Source organism: Jaculus jaculus, chromosome 4 (assembly GCF_020740685.1).
Source record: "Jaculus jaculus isolate mJacJac1 chromosome 4, mJacJac1.mat.Y.cur, whole genome shotgun sequence".
NCBI lineage: Eukaryota > Metazoa > Chordata > Mammalia > Rodentia > Dipodidae > Jaculus > Jaculus jaculus.
In genome coordinates this window covers 92,395,646-92,417,822 of record NC_059105.1, presented here as the reverse complement: position 1 = coordinate 92,417,822, position 22,177 = coordinate 92,395,646, and the positions used below count along the sequence as shown (strand labels likewise).

The 22,177-nt window shown below is 38.9% G+C and overlaps 1 protein-coding gene and 1 long non-coding RNA gene across 7 annotated transcripts in view; one reads left to right on the top strand and one right to left on the bottom strand.

Annotated features, from left to right (window-relative positions):
- The window catches only part of Orc4 (origin recognition complex subunit 4), a 59,761-nt gene extending 43,087 nt beyond the window's left edge, over window positions 1–16,674 (bottom strand). For 4 of the 6 annotated variants that reach the window (XM_045148069.1, XM_004651824.2, XM_045148072.1 and 1 more), the window contains exon 1: window positions 16,557–16,674. In XM_045148069.1, coding sequence (XP_045004004.1) covers window positions 16,557–16,596 — 40 coding nt within the window. In that variant the 5' untranslated portion in view covers window positions 16,597–16,674. The remainder of the gene's footprint in view (window positions 1–16,556) is intronic. The other 2 variants (XM_045148073.1, XM_045148070.1) reach the window with 2 other exon arrangements.
- Window positions 16,675–17,018: 344 nt separating this feature from the next.
- Window positions 17,019–21,056, top strand: LOC123460183. The gene is made up of 2 exons (XR_006636837.1): window positions 17,019–17,569; window positions 20,874–21,056. It is a non-coding gene; the product is annotated as an uncharacterized LOC123460183 (long non-coding RNA).
- The last annotated feature ends 1,121 nt before the right edge of the window (window positions 21,057–22,177 follow it).

The following is a 22,177-nucleotide window of genomic DNA, read 5'->3' as shown; positions in this document are numbered from 1 at the left end:
ATTAGAATTAAGGTTACAGATAATAACAGAGTTGCAGTGGGTAACTTTAACACCCCATTCTCATTAATTGACAGGTCATCCTGAAAAGAAACAAACAGATGCATCTGGATTAAATGAGGTCAAAGAACAAATGAACCTCATGCAAATCTGTAAAATATTTCATCCAAATTCTGCAGAACACACATTCTTTTCAAGTGCACTTGAAACATTCTCTAAAATAGACTATATATTAAGACACAAAGCAAATCTTAACAAATACAGTAAAATTGAAATTATCCCTTGCACTCTATCTGATTACAGTGGGAATAAACTAAAAATCCACAACAAGAAAAAATATACTACATACACACAATTGTGGAAAGGAAATACACTACTAAATGATGAATGGGTCAATGAAGAAATCAAGAAGGAAATCAAAAAATTCATAGAATAAATTGATAATGAGAAGACAAGATACCAAAACCTTTGAGACACAATGAAGGCAGTCCTAAGAGAGAAATGTATAACTTTAAGTCACTATATTAGGAAATTAGAAAGGTTGCAAGTAAACAACTTAATATCTCACCTTACAGCATTGGAGAAAGAACAAGGCAAACTGAAAATCAGTAGAAGGGAATAATAAAGATTAGGGAAGAAATTAATGTAATAGAAACAAAAAAAATGCGTGAAACAGAGTTGGTTCTTTGAAAGGATAAATAAGATTGATAAACCCTTAGCAAATATGACCAAAAAGACAAAAAAAATTAAAAATTAGAGAGGAAAAAGGGACTACTTCAACAAATAACAAATTCAGAAAATCATATGGATATGTTAAGAATATACACTCCACCAAGTTTGAAAATCTCAAAGAAATGGATGATTTCCTTGACTTACCTGATGTAACAAAATTAAATCAAGATGAGGATAACCACTTAAATAGACCTATAAGAAGTACAGAGATCTGGCCCGGCATGGTGGCACACACCTTTAATGCCAGTACTTGGGAGGCAGAGGTAGGAGAATTACCTCAAGTTGAAGGCTACCCTGAGACTCCATAGTGAATTCCAGGTCAGCCTGAGCTAAAATGAAACTCTACCCTGAAACCTCATTAACCTCCCCCCACAAAAAAAAGAGGTACAACGATCCAAGCAATTATTAAAAAAAAAAAAAAAAAAACTCTGAACAAAAAAAAGTCAGGCCTAGTTGGAGTCATAGGTGAATTTTACCAGAACTTCACAAAAGAACTAACACCAATGCTTTTAAAACTGTTCCATAAAATAGAAGAGGAAGGAATTCTACCAAATTCTTTCTGTGAAACCTTAAAATAAATAAATAAACAAATAAAGTACCTTGGAATAAACCTAACCAAGGAAACGAAGATCTCCATAATGAAAACTTTAAAACACTCACGACAGAAATTGCAAGACACTAGGAAATGGACCCATGTTTTTGGATTGGAAGAATCAATATTGTGAAGATGTCAATCTTAACAAAAGCAAATCTCAATTAAAATTCCAATGGCATTCTTCACAGAAATAGAATAATCCTAAAATTCATTTTAGAAGCACAAAACCCCTCGAATAGCCACAATAATTTTGAGGCTGGTGGTGCCATCATACTTGATTTTAACCTGTATTACACAGCCATAGTAACAAAACCAGTATGGTATAGGCACAAAAACAGGCATGCAGATCAATGGAAGGGAATAGAGGACCCAGATGTACGTATGCACTGCTATAGACACCTGATCTTTGATGAAAATGGCAAAAATACTGGAGAAAAGACAGCCTCTTCAACAAATGGTGTTGGGTAAACTGGGTATGTAGAAGGATGAGTATAGATCCTCATCTCTCCCTATATACCAAAATCAAGTCCAAGTGGATCAAAGACTTCAGTATCAAACCCCAAACTGAAAATGCTAGAGGAAAAAGTTGGGGAAACCCTTCAACTTATTGCTATAGACAATGACTTTCTGAATATAATCCCCATTGCTCAGGAAATAAAACCACTAACCAACCAACCAACCACTTGGGACCTCATGAAATTGTGGAGTATAAGAAATGCAGGAAAGAGAGGGTCATTGAGTTTGCAAGGTGGTCTTTTGTTTTGGAAACTGCCATGGGCAGTGTGAAGCAGGCTTGCTGGATCTCTGCATAGAGACCTGATAGAGCCATAACGATGAACCATAGGTTGCAGTGGAGACCCCATGGAGATGTCAGGACCACAAGATGGCTGCTAAGGAAAAGCTGCAGTCCCCAGATCAAGTTTCCAGGACAATGAGTAGCCTAGCTGGAGGGGCGAAATTGGAACTCTAGGGACATGTTTGTTACTGGCTAGAGTTGTTGGTCTTGCAACTACAGAGTTCTTTAGCAGTGTGTTTATTCTGTGCCATCATGGTTTTTTGGGGGTGGATTTTTTGGTATTATGGCTGAGTTGAAAGACCTGGACTATGTGAATGTTTGAACATCACTAGAATTGATAAAAACTATAGGGACTTTTCTTTGTTATTAATTTTAGAGGGACAGACAGACAGAGATAGAGGGAGAGGGAGAGGGAGGGGGAGGGAGAGAGGGAGGGAGAGAGAGGGAGAGGGAGAGAGAGAGGGAGAGGGAGAGAGAGAGGGAGAGGGAGAGAGAGAGAGAGAGAGAATGGGTACACCAGGGGCTTCAGTCACTGCAAACAAACCCCAGATGCATCTGGCTTATGTGGGTCCTGGGGAATCAAGCCTTGAATCAAAGTCCTTAGGCGTCACAAGCAAGCACTTAACCGCCATCTCTCTAGCCCAAACTATGGGGACTTTTAAAGATAAATTTGAATGTATTGCATTTTATATCATGGATGGCTATCAGTTTCTGGGGGCTAGGGGTAGAATTTGGTGGTTTGATACAGGTGTTCCCCACAACTTAGTTGTTCTGAATGCTAGGAACCCAGCTGATAGAAATTTGGGAACTAAAGCCTCCTCCTGAGAGAGGCAGTGCATTGTTGGGGGTGAGCTTATGGGTATTACAGCCAGTTCCCCCTTGCCAGTGTTTGGCACACTTTCCTGTTGCTATTGTCCACCTGATGTTGCCAGGGGGTGATGTCTACCCTCTGCTCATGCCACGTTTTTCCCCTGCCATGGTGAAGCTTCCCCTAGACCCTGTAAGCCAAAATAAATCCTTTTTCCCCCCAAAAGCTGCTCTTGGTTTGGTGATTTCTGCCAGCAATGTGAACCTGACTGCAACACCATGAATAAATTCCAAGGTAACAGCAGAGCAATATATTGGTAATACTTCTTTTTAAAAATTTTTTTTTGTTTATTTATTTGAGAGTGAAAGAGGGAGAGAGAGAGAGAGAGAGAGAGAGAGAGAGAGAGAGAGAGGGAGAGAGAATGGATGCGCCAGGGCCTCCAGCCACTGCAAAGGAACTCCAGATGCGTGCATCTCCTTGTGCATCTGGCTAACGTGGGTCCTGGGGAATCAAGCCTCAAACCTGGGTCCTTAGGCTTCACAGGCAAGCACTTAACCGTTAAGCCATCTCTCCAGCCCTTAGTAATACTTCTTAAAGGGATGAATTAAAGGTATTATCTATCTACATAAATATGCAACTTTGTATTTCAAGTAAAGGCAGTTATTATTATTTATTTATTTATTTATTTATTTATTTATTTATTTTTATTTTATTTGAGAGCGACAGACATAGAGAGAGACAGATAGAGGGAGAGAAGAGAGAATGGGCGCGCCAGGGCTTCCAGCCTCTGCAAACGAACTCCAGACGCGTGCGCCCCCTTCTGCATCTGGCTAACGTGGGACCTGGGGAACCGAGCCTCGAACTGGGGTCCTTAGGCTTCACAGGCAAGTGCTTAACCGCTAAGCCATCTCTCCAGCCCGGCAGTTTTTATTTTTGAGAAAGGATCCTGCTATATAGCCTCCAGAACTTGATGTGATCCTTCTTGCTCTGCCATCCACACCTGGGTTTACTGGCATATACCATTGCACCCAGATAATGAAACCTTTTAGTGACTATTTCTTTACTGATGTTAAAATGAAAGATAGTTTAAGACTATCTAAATTACTAACTGGTTCAACTGATTAAATAATTCAAACTGAAAGGCTTGGTAAATAACTCTGTAGAAAAGCCATGTCGTAACTATCTCTTAAGTTTTCACTACCATTTAACACTATGCCTGGAATCACATATGTATGTAACACATGTATGTGCTATACATATAGGTATGTAATTCAGGAGGCAAAGGCAGGAAGATTCATGCTAGCTCAAGGCTAACTTGGGCTACATGTGAGATCCTATCTTAACTTACCTAACAACAACAACAAAATAAAAATAAAATATACCTAATTCTGGATTATACAGACTGATGAAAGAAGCAACATGATTTGCAACCAACCTAGAAATCTTTTAAACTTTTGAAACCCATTATATAATTTTAAGCATTTAGGAAGTTTTAAACTATTACAACTTCATCTGCAATAGTATATTGGTAAGGCTACATTCTGTGAGCACATGGAATTTGACTGCTTTAAAATAAAGTACTGCATGTCTTAAAACAATTTTAAACTATAACATTGTAAAGGAAACAATTTATCCTTTTAAAATTACTACAAAATAATCACATCTCAAAAATCCCAATTCTGCTTTACTTTTACAATACTAGAGAAAATGTATGCATTTTTTTGGACAATAAGAATTTTAATCAAGAAATAAACTACACTTATTCACAGAAATAGTCATAAAGCTCCTGAAAATCTTTATGAAGAACTTTTTGTTCACTGATTCCACTTATTGTTCTTTTAAGTTCTATTTCTGCCCTAATATTTATAATTTCTTGCCATCTTCTGGATTTGAGATTGGCTTCTTTTCTAGAGCCTTATGATGCACATCTTTAGGTTGTGGTTTCTATGAATGTTTTACAACTTTTTGTGTTTTTTTTTAATATTTTTTTAATATTTTTTTTAATTTTTATTTATTTGAGAGCAACAGACATAGAAAGAAAGACAGATAGAGGGAGAGAGAGAGAATGGGCGCGCCAGGGCTTCCAGCCTCTGCAAACGAACTCCAGACGCGTGCACCCCCTTGTGCATCTGGCTAACGTGGGACCTGGAGAACCGAGCCTTGAACCGGGGTCCTTAGGCTTCACAGGCAAGCGCTTAACCGCTAAGCCATCTCTCCAGCCCTTTTTTTGCTTTTTTTGAGGTAGGGTCTCACTCTAGCCCAGGCTGACCTGGAATTCACTATGGAGTCTCAGGGTGGCCTTGAACTCATGGCAATCCTCCTACCTCTGCCTCCCAAGTGCTGGGATTTAAATAACCCACTAAAAATTGGGCTGGAGAGATGGCTTAGTGGTTAAGCGCTTGCCTGTGAAGCCTAAGGACCCCAGTTCGAGGCTCGGTTCTCCAGGTCCCACGTTAGCCAGATGCACAAGGGGGCGCACGCGTCTGGAGTTCGTTTGCAGAGGCTGGAGGCCCTGGCGTGCCCATTCTCTCTCTCTCCCTCTATCTGTCTTTCTCTCTGTGTCTGTCACTCTCAAATAAATAAATAAATAAATAATATATTTTTTAAAAAAAAACCTAAAAATAACTTTATTTATTTGCAGGGGGTAGGGGGAGAGAGAGAGACAGTTATGCACTATGGACAAACTAGGCCTTCATGCCACTGAAAACGAACTTCAGATGCATGCCTTACTTTGTGCATCTAGCTTTATGTGGGTACTGGGGAACTGAACCAGGTCCAGCAGGATTTGCAAGTAAGTACCTTTAAATGCTGAGCCATCTCTCCAGGCCTCTCTGATGTTTTGTTTTTTAAATTAAGAACATACTTTGTAACATCATGTGTTGGTACCACCTTTTCTCTAGTTCCTGCCCCCATTCTGCTGAGGGTCCTCCTCTGGGGTGTTGCTGGTATTCCCCATGGGGTTGTGAGTTATGTGTAGTCTGAGCAGCAGTTCTTAGTGGTGGCAGTGGGGGCGGGGGCATAATGCCTCTAGGTATGACATTCCGACTTGTAGTTTTTACAATCTTGCAACCCACTCTTCCACAAAATTCTCTGAGCCTTGGTGTGTGTGTTGTAAGTCTATTTCTGTGAAAAACTCTCAGGAGCTTCTGGAATCTGCTTTGGTATGCATTTAGTATCTTCAGTGTCTGTCTCCTTTTACCCTGGTGAATATTGTCAGGCTAACCATGGGAGCAGCACTCTTGCTCATTTTCCCAATTCCTCTGTGGTGAATTTTTAATGTTAGCACTTGGTATAAAAATTTCCCTTAGGATTGTCTTGGTTGTATCGCAAAACACTTGGTAGGCTGTGCTATCATTTTCAATTATTTCTAGGTAGTTATTAATTCTTCCTCCCCAATTTCTTCAATGGTCCACTGTTCATTCAAGACTGCATTGTTCAGTTTCCAGCTATCTGTGAAGTTTCTGAAGCCTTTCTTGTTGATTTCCACTTTTTTTCCACTGTACTACAATAGGTTACAAGAAATTAAGTTAATGATTTTTGTATTTCTTTAACGTTTTGTGACATGATGTATTCAATTTTGGAGGAGGATTCATTTGTCAAAGAGAAATGTGTATTTCTTATCTGTTGGATGGAATATTCTGCAGATATCTGTTAAACCCAGTCATCTACAATATAATTTAGATGTTTTTTTCTGCTGACTCCTAGTTTCTGAAGACCTCCAAGGACTATATCCTACTCCAGAGATACCCGCATATACATATTTACTGTTGCACTATTTACAGTATTAAGAAAATAGGAGACAAGCTAGATGTTCAACAAATGAATGGATATCGAAAATATGGCATATGTGCATTATATACAATGGAATATTATTCAGCTGCAAATAAAAATGAAATGCAGTTTACAGAAAAATAGCTGGATCTAGAAACTATTATATTGAGGTGACCCAGACTCAGAAAGAAAAATAGTACATAAATAGTGCATAGAGTTCTCTCTCATGAGGATTCTAGTTTTTTTTTTTTTTTTTTTTTTTTTTGGTGAGAGTTGGGGGGAGAGAGAGAATGGGTGTGTCAGGGCCTTCAACTGCTACAATCGAACTCCAGATGCATGTACCACCTTGTGCAACTCGTTTACATGGGTCCTGGGTAATCAAACCTGGGTTCTTCAGCTTTGCGGGCAAGTGTCTTAACTGCTATGCCATCTCTCCAGCCCATCTAGTCTATTTTATTTTTAAAGATTTATTTATTTATTACAGGCAGAGTGAGAGGGGGAGGGAGGAAGGTGGGGAGGGAGAGAGAGACGGAGTGGGGGGTAAGAAAGAGAGAATGGGCATGACAGGGTTTCTAGCCACTGCAAACGAACTCCAGATGCAGACGCCACTATGTGCATCTGGCTTATGTGGTACTTGGAGAATCAAACCTGGGTCCTTAGGCTTTGCAGGCATGCACCTTAACCACTCAGCCATCTCTACAGCGCCCCCATCTAGTTTTTTGAAATGTGTGCGTATATGTTCTTCTGTGTGCATGTGCAAGTATATGTATGAGGGTGCATACAATTTTGTGTGAAAATACTGCAATTTAAAGTTAATACATTGTATGCTAATTGAGATAAATTTGTTAAAACATAAATTCCAATACTAAGGCACATCACAGTAAACTGATTAAAATAAGTAATAAGGAAATTTCAAAAGAGCAGGGATCACTAAGATGGGAGTGTTCAATACACAGCAACAAAAGGAAGAATAACAGGTTTCTCATCAAGAATAATTAAATGAAGAAAAGAACAGGCAATATCTTTCATGGTATCAAAGAAGGAAAATAACCCATTAAACCAAAACTATAGATCTTCCAAGAACAGAGGCTCAGTGAATAAAGAAAAGACTTACAGCAAAAGTGCAAGTATTCAAGTGATTCCCAGAACCCACATTAAAAAAAATACATAGTGATGCTGGAGCTGGTGTATAAACCCAGCATGCCTACTGTGAGAAAGGAGATGCAGACAGTATTCTCTCAGAAGCTTCCAGGCTAGCTAGCCTGGTGAATGGGGTGGTGAACAATGAGAGCGCTTCCATGAGGTGGAAGGTGAAGACCAACACTGAAAAATTGTCCACTGACCTCCAAGTATGTGCCACAGTATGCATGTGCCTACAATCACACAACAAAAATAAATTTAAAAAAAGATTTCAAATTTGACAGCTGAAGCTAAATTTAAGAAATGTTCAAGAATGCTCTGTAGGCAATGAAAATTATACCAGATTTAAATCTGATTTTAAGCAAAAGGAGTAAAAAGTATGGAAATGACAATTACATAAATAAATGTATGCTTTATTCCTCATTATTTAAATCTCTCTAAAAGAAATGTCAACTTACATGAAAGTAAGAGCGTGTTCTTTTGTCTTTAAAACATGTATTAGTGAAAAATGCTTTTGATGGGTTCAACACTACAGACATGATCCAGGAAAAAAATCAGAGTCTGAAGTAAAGTAACTCCAAATTACAATAAATGATTATAAAAAAGGGAATAAACAGATGGAAAAGAATATTTGAGAACATTGAGAATTATAAAAAGGACAATGTGTAATGAAGCATTGAAACATTAAATAATTGAGTGATTCTTCCCCCAAATCATCAAACCACATATCCAGAAATTTCTCAGAAAAAACCCCAAGAAGAATACCAAAACATCTACACCATGGTATGTCATTTTCTAACTGCAGCTCATCAAGGTCAAATAGGGAATTTATAAAGAAGCCAGAAAAAACCCAAAACAATAAAAGTAAAGGAGTAATGAGAATTTATGTTAGGTCTCTTTTCAGAAATCTGGTAAACAGGTCCAGAAGGTGCACTTGCGAAAATCTGTTCTTTTTCAGAAGGGAGACCAGAGGGGATAAACTACCCCTAGCACTTCAGCCCAGCCACAGCTGAAACCAAAGAGGAACTGGTGAGATAAGCAAGAGTGCTGTTTCAATGGTGAACCAGACAATTAGTGCCAGGGTGAAGGAGACAGACACTAAGGATACTCAATACTTACCAAAGCAGATATCCAAAGGCTCCTAAGAGCTCATCAATGAAGGAGACTCAAACTCACCCAGCATGGCTCATGGAATTTTGTGGGAAAGGTGGTAAGATTGTAAGAGCCACAGGTTGAGACATCATGCCCAGAGGCTTTCCATTCCCTACCCCCCACAAAAACCTAATGCTGCTCCCACAACTCAAACCACAACCGCATGGGGAATACGTGCAACCCCTACTGAGGAGGGTCCCCAGCAGAATGGGGGCAGAGAGGAGGGAAAAGAGAATACCAACACATGATATATCCACACAAAATACATTGTTAATAATAAAAAAATCAGGGGGCTGGAGAGATGGCTTAGCTGTTAAGGCACTTGCTTGCAAAGCCAAAGGACCCAGGTTCGACTCCACAGAAACCAAATAAGCACAAGAGTACGCACACATCTGGAGTTCATCTTCAGTGGCTGGAGGCCCTAGCATGCTCATTCTCTCTCTCTCTCTCTCTCTCTCCCTGTTTCTGTATCTCTCTCATATATATATATATATATATATATATATATATGTATGTATGTATGTATGTATGTATGTATGTATGTATATGGGGGGTAGGGAGAAGGGGGGAAGGGAGGGAGGGGAAGAGAAAGCAGGAAAAGAAAGTAATAGAATGAGATTTTTTTAAAGGCAAAATTAAAACCAGAGAAAGAGGAGTACGAAAAAAATTAAAAACAAAGACAATGAATAAGCAATGAATGCTACATACATTGATCTAGTTTTATCATTCAGTGTAAGCTAGGGATGTAGCTCAGTTTCTAGAGTGATTATCTAGCATGCATGAAGCCCTAGGTTTGATCCCCAACACTACATAGCTGGGTATGATAATATAAACAGTCAGTCCTAGTACTCAAGATAAGGTTCAGAGAGGGGTGAGCAGGGCATGGTGGCACATGCCTTTAATCCCAGCACTTGGGAGGCAGAGGTAGGAAGACTGCCCTGAGTTCAAGACTACCCTGAGACTATATAGTGAATTCCAGGTCAGCCTGGACTAGGGCAAGACCTTACCTGGGGGTGGGGGGAGATGAGAGGTTTCAAGGTCATCCTCAGCTACATGAGTTCAGCTGGAGACTGACATGAGACCCTGCCTCAAAAATAAAGGATCAGAGAGGTATGTAAAGTGCTTCGTGCATATGCATAAGGACCCGAGTTCAGATGCTCAAAATCCATGTAAAATGCACGGAATCATGATGCACACTTGTAATCTCACCACTGGGAGGGCAGAGACAGGATATTCTTGGGGCTCATTAGCTAGCTAGTTTAAATGTGATGTCTAGATTCAGTAAGAGACCCAGTCACAAAAAAAATGGAAGTAGGGATCAATTAAGGAAGATACCTTATACCTACCTCTTTTTTCCACATATGTGCATGGGTACCTGCACCCACATATATGACTGCACACAAAAACAAGCATACAAACTACAAAGACATAAATATGTATGCACACAGACACACAGACACACACACACATATCACCTACACACAAAAAATAAATACATGAACTTGGACTAGAGGGAAACCCAGAAAAAACTAAATACATACACAAAAACTTTAAATGAATATATTGATTAAATAAAGCCCGTAAGACTACTAAAATAACAAGATCCTACTATATGTTGTAAAAAAATCATTTTAAACATAACGATACAGATTAAATGTTAAGAAAAAGAAAATTACGCTATATGGACACACACAAAAAGAACAGGGAAAAACTGAGGGTACATATAATAAAATAAAGACAATTCCCCAGTGAGACCTACTAATTATTAACATGAGAGCTCATAGCAAGGCTTCAAACTCAAGCACTCCAGTCCCACAAAAATCTATAACAAATCCCCTTCTCAAATGTAAGCAGACAAATCCACTATGATACTTTCAGAGTCTGATTTAAGGCAAAAATTAAAATACAGTAAAAATGAGGGTTGGAGAGATGGCTTAGTGGTTAAGCACTTGCCTGTGAAGCCTAAGGACTCCAGTTCGAGTCTCGATTCCCCACTATCCATGTAAGCCAGATGCACAAGCTGGCGCATGCATCTGGAGTTTGTTTGCAGTGGCTGGAAGCTCTGGTGCGCCAATTCTCTCTCTTCCTCTTTTCTCTCTGACTGCCTGTCTCTCTCAAATAAATAAAAATAAACAAAAAATAATTTAAAAAAAAAAGTCAAAATGAGTGACAGAAATATAGTTGGAACAAACCTAAATATGTTAAGATTAAACAACACACCTGTAAATAACACAAGGCCAAGAATCTCAAGGGAAATAAAATCTCATTGTAAACAAAATGAAAACAGAACTTAGTTTTAGAGGATAGAACAGAAGTAGACCACAAAGAACAGACAGCATGGAATATACATCTTGTAACATTGGAAAGACCTAAAATCAATAATATGTTGGGCATGGCAATGTATGTCTATAATTCTAGTACACAGGAGGCTGAAGCAGGATTGCTGTAAACACAAGGCCAGATTGGTTCACATAGTTCAGGGACAACATGATACATACAGAAATACTGTCTACAGAAACAAACAAAAAATGAAAACCACCAAACCAAATAAACATAAAAATACAGACAGAAAAAAACACACTAATAAAGAATAAAACAGTAATTTAGGTTTCCACCTTAGGAGACTATAAAGTACATATAGAAACCAAGGGAAGGATAAAAAAAATTCAAGCAGAAATCAATGAAGGTGAACACAGTAGATAAATAAAATCAACAAAATGAAAAATCACTCCTTTGAAAAGGCCAGTAAGTGATAAGCCTCTAGTCAGTTTAAGACAAGAAAACAAAGATATACTACTACAATAAAAAATGAATAAAGGGCTGTACAACCACTGATCTACTAGGCATTACAACAACTTCATATGATCAACTGTATGCCCACAAATATGACAACCTAGATAATATGGAATAATACTTTGAAGATAAAAATCTACCAAAATTTACATTTAGATACTCTGAATAGGCATATTCTATTAAAGAAAATGATTCAATTCCCAACCTTTCAAAACCAAAATCATCTCAGACTCATGAGTTCACTGGTAGCATCTACCAAACATGTAAGGAATTTATTATATCAAGCCAATGCAATCTTTTCCAGAAAATACAACTCAAATGAACACTTTCTATCTCATTCTCTGCTAGGATTTACACTAATAGCAAAGCCAGATAAAGATATTACAATTATATCATAATATGTAAAAATATATATAAAATTATGAATACAGATATAAACAAAGTCAAAATATCAATAAATTAGATCTAACAATGTAAAAAATTATACATCCAGCTTAAGTGAGTTATTTATAGTAAACATGCAAAGCTGGTTCAAACACTTGTAAAGCGATGAATGTAATCCGTAATATTCAAGAAAAAAAATTCATGATTTTACCGATAAATGCTGAAAAAGCTTTTAACAAAATGTAACAAATTCTTGACTTAAAAAGAAAATCTTGTAAACCAGGAACAATTTCCTCATCTTTGTAAATAATAAGGATGTTCTCATGACTTCTATTCAAAATGGTGCTTGAAACTTCATATAATGCGACAAGAAAAACAAAACACATACAGGGAAAAAATGTATTTTAGACTCCAGGACTATGTATGTGGAAAAAGCTTAACTATCCATAGAACAAATGAAACTAATAAGCTATTATAGTAAGTTTACAAGAGCTATAGAAGTAATATACAAATGTTCATTGCTTTCCTATATACTACTGAAAATGCAAATTAAAACAATACCATTCACATAAGCAAATAAGCACACACATCCACAAACACCCTGAGCTTAAGTGTAACAAGCTATGTACAAGACAAATTAGAAAACTACATAATTCTAAGAAATTAAAGTAAGCATCGGTTAAAGGAGAGATACGTACATGTCAGCATATTACTCAATATTAGCTATTTCAACCTTGATTGAGAGATTCAATGTAATCCAAAATCAGAAAGCATATAAGTTACTAGTGGATATTAGAAATTAATCTTAAAACTGTGTATTTTAACTCTCACAATTTTTTTTAAAAATCAAACTTGCTTCTATAGTACAAGAAGCCAGATAATGAAGCAGTTTTGTATTTTCTCTAAGGCAACACTTTCAAAGGTTAAAAAAATAAAAAAGTCCTCCACCAAGGCTGGGCATGGTGGCAAACTCCTTTAATCTCAGCACTTGGGAGGCAGAAGCACTGTGAGTTGTAGGCCACCCTGAGACTACAGAGTGAATTCCAGGTCAGCTTGGGCTACAGCAAAACCCTACCTCGAAAAACCAACATAAATAAAATAAATAAAATAAAAATTAGTACTCCTGACAGGATGTGGTAGCCCTAGATGTCATTTTAGCACTCAGAGTCAAGAGCACCATGGCAAATTTAAAACCAACCTGGGCAATATAGGGCGTTCTAAGATAGCCAGAGGCTACAGAAAGAAATCTTGGCTAATATTACTATCATTCCTAATTACTATTATAATGTAGATTTAACCTTTTGTCAAATATCCTAGCCATTTACATGCCTTATTGTACTTGTTATATATAGACATTATACTGCATTGAAAATACATGAACTAAAACTACATGTACTAACAAAGTTAAATCTTGGCAACATGAGGAAAAAGATGAAATGATACATAATGCTTAATCTATTTACATATAATAAAAAGACAAACTAATTTTCTCTTGTTTTGTTGGTATAGACGGTTTAAAAAATTCTAAAAGAAAAAATAGTGAAGAATTACCCTCATCTCATGAACAGCTTATTTTGGTACTTGTTCAGTGTTTGTATTTTTTTTAAAAGATTTTTATTTATTTATTAGAGACAGAGAGAGGGACAGAGAGAGAGAGGGAGGGAGGGCAGGCCTCTAGGCACTGCAGAGGAACCCCAGATGCATGTGCCACCTTGTGCATCTGGCTTAAGTGGGCCCTGGAAAATCGAACTTGGGTCCTTAGGCTTCACAGGCATGCACCTTAACCACTAAGCCATCTTTCAAGTCCTAATTTTTTTTTAAGATTTATTTTTATTTACTTATTAGAGACGGGGGGGGGGGGGGGAGTTGAGAATGGGTGTGCCAGGGCCTCTAGCCCTGCAACCAAAACTCCAGACACATCCACCACCATGTGCACCTGGCTTATGTGAGACTTGCAGAATCAAACCTGTGTTCTTAGGGTTTGCAGACAAGGGCCTTAACCGCTAAAACACCTCTCCAGCTCAGTGTTTGTATAATTTCTAAATACTATTTGTTCAGTCCTAACCCATATGCTGGTTGTCAAGATAGCTTCTCCATACATCCGGAAGACTCAATTTCTTTTATCAGCTCAATATCAAAACAATCAAACAAAGACAGTATATGAGATTAATATTTTTTAAAATCTTTATTTGCAAGCAGAGAGATTGACAAGGAATGAATGAATGAGTACACCAGTGCATCTAGCTGCTACAAATAACTCCAGATGCATGCACCACTTTGTACACCTGGCATTATGTGAATACTGGGGAATCAAACCCTGGTCATTAGACATTGCAGGAATGTGCCTTAACTGCTGAATCATCTTTCCAGCCTTAGATTAGTATTTATAGCAATGACAGACTTAACCAATCATCCTGCTGAGACAAGTGCCTGTGCACACGTGTGCACAAACAAAAAGAAACCGTTGGAGCCAGGTGTGGTGGCGCACGCCTTTAATCCCAGCACTCGGGAGGCAGAGGTAAGAGGATGGCCGAGAGTTCAAGGCCACCCTGAGACTACATAGTGAATTCCAGGTCAGCCTGAGCCAGAGTGAGACCCTACCTCGAAAAACCAAAAAAAAAACAAACAAACAAAAAAAAACCCTTTACAATTGAAGAAATAAGATGCTGTGAAGTTAAACATCAAAATCTAGGAGGAGGTAAACTAAAAAATAAACCCGATTCCTAGTTACTTCAGATCTGAGGACATCTGTCTACATAGAAGATAAAACAAACAAAAAAGGATGAGCCATTGGAGGAGGCTAGATTATGGAAAAACATTAAAGTTCAAGGCTCACTCCAAAGGTAGGGACTCCGACAACACTATCCAATTTAAGCTGAAAAACAGTAAGATAAAACTACATTCAACAGGGTGGCAAAATAGGAACATAAATGTTAGTGAGATTGCAGAAATAAAGATCGATCATACACTTATGGAGGAGTAGAAAGTAGATAGACACTACAGGCGAGCTTGACATAATCTACAAAAAGGCATGGCTATATGTGTAAAAATGCATGTGCATGCATATTTACAATGAGGCTGTTCATAATTTTCAAAACCTGAACACAAGCCGTCACTATTACACTAACTCAGTTGTGGTGTACTTCTAAAGATTTACTATATTTAAGACATTACAACACAAAGAAGATATTTAAATTCCAGCAAATACATATTAACAGAGTCAAGTGTCAGCAGGAAAATAACACACAAAATGATAATGATATGCAATCTTTGTAAACATAGAAGAAAAAACGGGCAAAATTAACACTGTGTAGGAAAGTGGTTAAAAGCCACTAGCATATAAAGCGGTAAATAAACACTACAAAAAGAAAATCAAGACAGTGTTAAAAGTCAAAGACAGAATGGTCAGGAATGGATAGTGAAGTGCACTTCTCAGTGGCACCAATGAGTAAAGAGTTCACAACTGCTAAAACTGTGAGTTTTCTATACAAAAAAAATTTAGGGTAGTTTTGTTTAGATTCCATCTTATGGTTACTAAGTAAAAGTGGTAAACACTAGGAAAGATGCATAAATAGGGTTCACTGTCCAAATTTTCACGGAAAGAACCTACCAACAGAATCAAAAGATACCCTAAACATGATGATCGTTGGCGTCTTTAGTTAAAAACAAACATTTTAACTGATGTTACTTCAAAGTACTTTTTAAAAAGACAACGGATGATTGTAGTGATTACAATTGTTCAAAGTGAATATGAAAAATCCTTCCACTATGAAAAAAGAAACACTTGGAAAAATGTGTCATCTACTCTACAGTCAAGGAAAACTTGAGTGATGCCTATTTCCAGTTTATCAGTCGCAAGCATCAACATTAAGCCGAACACAATCCCTTCCCAGGATAGCAACGTTAGAAGCGATAGCGGCTTCCAGTCAAGCATCCCTACCTAACCCGTTCTTTGCCCAAAACCTCTCCTTATGATTCCAAGGGAGGTCGCCAAGGAAAGAAGGAATGAAGGACACAATACTCAACACAAGCAATGCCACCCGCAGCTCACCACAATGCACACGTGCAGGCTTCGCCCTCCCGGCGGGGCCGCCTGCTCTGGGGCGAGCAAGAGGAAGTCTCTCGTGTCACCTGCGGGGCTGCGCGGACGCCTTGTCTGAGCACCCCCGGCCCCGCGCAGCCTCACGAAGGGCCTCAGCAGCACTCACTGGCCCGGTCGGGGATCCATGAATGCCAGCCTCCGCAGGACGCCAGACAGCCAGGAAGAGCCCGCCCGGCTCCGGCCTAGCCGAGCCCAACCCCTTCCCACACGCCCCGTCTCAGGCTTTTGACTCTCCCTGGTCCCCTGACACCCTGACGTGGCTGGCAAGCCCGGCTACGCGCATTACCTCCAGAAGGTTCCCGCCTTTGCCTGGGCAAAGCCGGCATGCAGCAGCCACCGCAAGAGGCTCTCCCACAGCGTCCTCACCTGCCGCTGCCAACAGCACACCCGCACTCCCGGCATGCTCCGCGCGCGCCACTCGCCCGCCCCGCCCGCCCCGGCACGTGACCTTCTCAGCGCCCGTCCACGCCTACTTCCGCTTCTCCACTTTCCCTCTTAAGAGGGAGGAGACAGCTGGGGGTGTTAGGCGAGCAGCCACTTCCCCCTCTCCCCCGCCCCCGCCCCGCTACCTCCTGCTACAACGTCTTCCGGGTCAAGAGCGGCTCGGAGCCTTCTGGGAAAACAGCTCATTTCCTCCCCTCCCCCTCCTCCTGCCTTCAACCAACCAGCCTCCCGTCAGAAAGGGACATGCGCAGTGAGTGCCTCCCGTCTCTTCTACCCGAACCCCCCCCTCCCCCCCCAAAGCAGAGAGACCCCAGCAGCAGCAGCAGCAGCTGATGATGAAGAGAGAGGCAGTGGCAGAGGGGGGGCACCTTTTATTTCTATTTTTAAAGGGACAGGACACTAATTTTACCCCACTTCAACCTTGAATTGGGGGGGGTGGGGGGAAGGCGGCTGAGTTCCTTCCCCCACCCTCCAGCTCCGAGCCCTGAGAGAGGGATTGAGCCTGAGAGAGGAGGAGAAGGAGTTTCTTCTTCTTCGAAAACCCCCATCCACGACTCCTACCCCCTCAGCCCTGCACTCGCCTGCCTTCCGAGCCCCCTCCACCCTCCTTCCCTTTGGCCGTGAGCGGAGGAGAAAAAGCGAGCAGAACCTCTTAGCAACACAGACCCTAGCTGCTGCCGAGGCTGCCGCTGCCGCCTGGCCCTGGCTGGAGACATCTCCCTACACCCAGGAGCAGCCACTTCCCCAGCTCGCCTCCTCCTTCGCCTCCTCCTCCTCCACTCCCCCCCCTTTATTACCCTTTGTGTCATCCTCCACAGCTCCAGGGAAGGCACTCAAAAGTGGGGGGCAGGAAAGGTAAGTGTGTCTGTGGGGGCTCCATTGCCTTCCTCTGGCTCTGACTTTCACTCCGGGGCAACAGCAGCACCAAACCTCATACGCAGTGGAGCTCCGGGGTGAGGAGGGGGTGGTGCTGGGGAGTGGGGGGGTGCTGAGTGAAGGAGGGGTTGGAGTGGGGAGGGATGTGTGAGGTGGGGTGTCCATCCTGTCAGCGGAGGAAGGACACTTTATTTTTATTTGCTGTTGTCAAAAGTGCTTTCTGTCCACCAGCTTCTCATTTGATTGTGTCTTGCTGGGGGGGGGGGGCATACAAAAACAATCCCCTCTTTCCTTCAGTGAAGCGCCGGGGAAAAGAGACTGGAAGAGGCACACTTTCTAGATGTCACTTAAGAATTACATTTAGAAAGCTTTTCTCCCCTTTCCCAGGAAAAGCTCTATGGCATTTGTTTCTGAGTGGGAAAATGTCGGGGTCTGGATTGTATTGGATGGAAGTGCTCGTACAATTGTAGACCTGACTGTTTTCCTCTTTCCTACTGTGTGTGGTTCGGATGTTGACTTTCAGATTGGAAGACTTGTCTGGTTCCTTGTTTTAGAGGTTAATTTTCTCTGTTTTTGTTTTTTTCTGAATTGCATATGGAATTTGAAAATTTTAGTTGATAGAGGCCTTCGCTTAGGTTTTTTTTTACTTGTATTGTTGCTGATTTTGTAAAATATTTGTTTCATTTATGAGTTCAAAGCTTAAAATATTTAAAGTTTAAATGCGACTGGCTCCCATATAGGTTCCTGGTGTTTGTTTTCCATAAGATAATATTAGCTTTCTTCACTAACTTGATATTTTTCTCATCTTTGTAACTTGTCTGAACAAGTAATCCCCATTGAAAACTTCATGTTCTAGCTGCATTGGAGGGCAAACCTCTCCATCAATAGTTTGTTGGATTGGTACCACTTTCAGTTTTAAATGAATTATTTATTTACTGTTGTAAAATGAGATGTGTTTTTCATCTCTTGGAGTACTGAAGCAAATTGGTCACTATATGTGAAAGGAGACAATTTCTAAAACATACTTTTTTAAGTTAATGAGATCATTGAGTTGTTGTTAATGTCTTTTAGTTAGCTTCAAATTGGAAAAGCAGTTTGGAGTTAGGTTTGTAGAATGGTAATTTTGATAAAAATAACTATTCTCCATTTTACATGGTGTACTTTTAATGAATATCTTTCAGTTGGTTCTGTATTTTATTTCACAAATGCTAAAAGTGTATTCTAATCTTGGCCTGCTTTTACTTAAGGCTTATATTGAGAAATGGTATTTTTGTTTCATATATATTTTTCTTCATTCCTTCCTTGAAGATAGATGCAGTCGTTCATATTCTCTCTCACACATTTCCATCATCTGTCTCTAACACTTTTTTTCAAACTACACTGGTGCCTCTGATCCTATAATTTATGTCACCAACATGAAAACAGCAATTTGATCAAGTAGAAAGGATTGAAGGAATATATATCTGTAAGGCTGTTTTACATAAATATTTAACAACATAATGCTTTTAATTTTTGTTTTCTTCATGGTAACACCAAGACATGATATACTCATATTTTAATGGTGGAAACGCATTGCATATATAGAAACTTGTTCTGAAAAGTTTTAATCATGGTGTGCAAAAGTGGACATTTACACATGAGGAATAAGACCTTATAGCAGTAAACAATATAGTATTTAACTCTTTTTATATTATAAATTTGGAAAGTTTTTTTTAAAAACCTTTTTGTGAGTTGTCATTGCTGCACTCAGGCAGATATCTTTAAGTATGCTTTTATCCAATTAGCAATACTAATCCAGGTAACCCTTATATTTTCTCTTTACATTAAAACCTCATAGTCTTAACATAAGAGGGAAAATACAACATAATGAAGAAATTAATTTTAAGTAAACCAATTGTATAGCAGTTGGTGTAGTAGCTGCCCAGTAGGCAGCTGGGTAAAATAATACCTAGCTTGTACTTTCCTTTTAGACATAGTCATGATAAGTATCTGAGGCTGGCCTTGAACTCATTCATGGTCCTTCTGCCTCAGCCCCTTGAGTGCTGGGATTACAGACACATGCCACCACACCCAGCTGTTTGTATTTTCCTCTGAAAGCATTCCTTATTTTCCTACTCATGGGTTAACTATCTCCACCCATGGTTGGAGGACTCTAGATTTTCTGTAAATGGAATGATGACTTACACTTTGAAAAACTTTTATTCTATTTGTATTATGGCTTATTTTTAAGCATTAAGAACTACTGATGTTTCAGAATGGTAGTTTTTGAACTAGATCAAGCCTTGGAGATCACTTTATTTAACTCTTCATTTTCCATGTTATTGAAGTAAGTTCAGAGAGTTTGAAGAACTTGCTCAGAGTTCCAGGGCTTATAAGTCGGCAGCTCAATGACCAGATAACTCTGGTCTCTGGATGCTTTTGTATGCTATATAACCTTGGTTTTTGTAGAAAATGAAACTCATGTACAGTTTTATGTGAGGGCACATTTTCTAAAATATTAACATATATAGCTTTAGAGCTATTACTTGCCCATATATAAGTCAAAAATTTGTTGTTGACCTTTTACGGAAACACTGATATCACTTGTTGTGGATTATTACTAGTTTGAGAATCATTTTAGCTTTCTCTAATGCTTATTTTTCCCCGAACTTACAATTACTCAGCAAATATATTTCTTATTCTTAAATACCCATATTTAGGAAAAGAAATAGAATTCATGTTGCATTATGTTTGCCTGTGAGTCCTGCCTTAGTGAACTACTTTAAGAACAACAGTTTTTGTCATATTAAAACTTATGTCCCTCATTCTTAGCTTAATGCCTGGTACACAGTTGGGCCAACTAGATTTCATAATCCTTATTAGGTTTAGAATTAGTCATATTTGAATTCTTTTTACTCAGTGAATGAGATTACTTTCTTCTTTTTCCCTTTTCCCTTCTTCCATGCTATAGTTTTGTAAACAAGAATTTTTTTCTTTGTCTATGCTATGGCTCTTACTTTTACTAATTAATAGGCAGATTAAATCTGTTCACAGCATAGTACTCATAAGAAGTAAAAATAGACTTCTAAACACTATACATGAAACTTGATGGAAGTGAAATACTTTCTATAACTAATTAAACATTCCACTTAAAAACATTCTTATTTAGAATTCACTTAAATTTCATCTCATTGAGTGAATGGTACAGTAGGTTGTTGAAATGATTAGGCCCCTTTTGCCATATGACACAATTGTTGCTTAGGTGACATGTTTCAGTGACTTTGTTTTTTTGGTCCTTACCCAGACAATTATCAGCTTTCCAGTTTTCTATGGATATGAAGATTTACACCTAGTCATCAGTGGGACCCCATGAAGTCAGCCAGAAAGCCTATATCCAACTTATGTATCTCTGTAAACTCATCTGTATTTTGAATGTATGTGAAAAATAGATTGTACTTAGGTGTTCATTAAATATCCATGGAGCTTCTTCTGTGTGTCAGGTACTCTGCTAGGCAATACGACAAATAAGGTTGGTTGCTGCAAGTAATGTAAAGAGATTTCTTAATTGTATTCTACAAGGGAATTGGTTATATCTTCAGTTTACCTAAATAAATTTAATAGTAACTAAATGGATATGATTAGGTGGAAAAATGCATGTTTAAGAATATTGACATATTTTATTGAAACAGACAAATAAAAAGAAAATGTCCATTGAATATTTTATTGTAGAATTTTCTAATCTATGGCTGCCATTACTGGACTTTTATTACTAACCAGAAGTTTATTTGAAGATGTCCAACACTATTAATTAATTTTTTAAATACATTCTCTGCAAGCCTAATGTTTTTTTTTCTCAGTAATCCCCCCCATACACCATTTACAACCCACACAACAGGTTATATTTTATATTAATTGAAAGATGTGGGCCGGGGAGATGGCTTAGCGGTTAAGGCATTTGCCAGCAAAGCCAACAGACCCAGGTTCAATTCCCCAGGACCTACATAAGTTAGATGCACAAGGTGGTACATGTGTCTGGAGTTCGTTTGCAGTGGTTACTCCTTTTTCTTTCTCTCCCTCTCTTTCTCAAATAAAAAAAGTAAAAAAAAAAAAATTTTTTAAAGAAAGATGTTATACATTTTCATTTTGAGTTTTTAGATACTTTTTTTTTTACTGTATTTGAAGTACAACTAATAGCATAATTTAATTGTCCAATAGTTAGTATGCATACTTTTTAAGAGTTTCAGAATTATGTGTACTAGATAAATCAATTCAAGATTTTCATAAGAAACTTTCCTATTTTAGTTATAAAAGAGTTTAATGGTTTAATCCTAATTATGTGATGCTGCTTTGAAAGCTTGAGTAAAATGAGTTGGAAGTTTCTTAATAGATAAAGCCTTAAAAAGAGTCCTAGGGCTGGTGAGATGCCTTAATGGTTCAGGCTCTCAGTTGAGAAGCCTAAGGACCCAGGGTCAACTCCCCAGCACCCATGTAAACCAGATGCACATGTGGCATATGTGTTCGGAGTTCTTTTTGCAGTGGCTGGAGGCCCTGGTACACCCCCATTCATCTTCCTCTCTCTCTCTCAAGTAAAACTAAAATAAAAAAAGA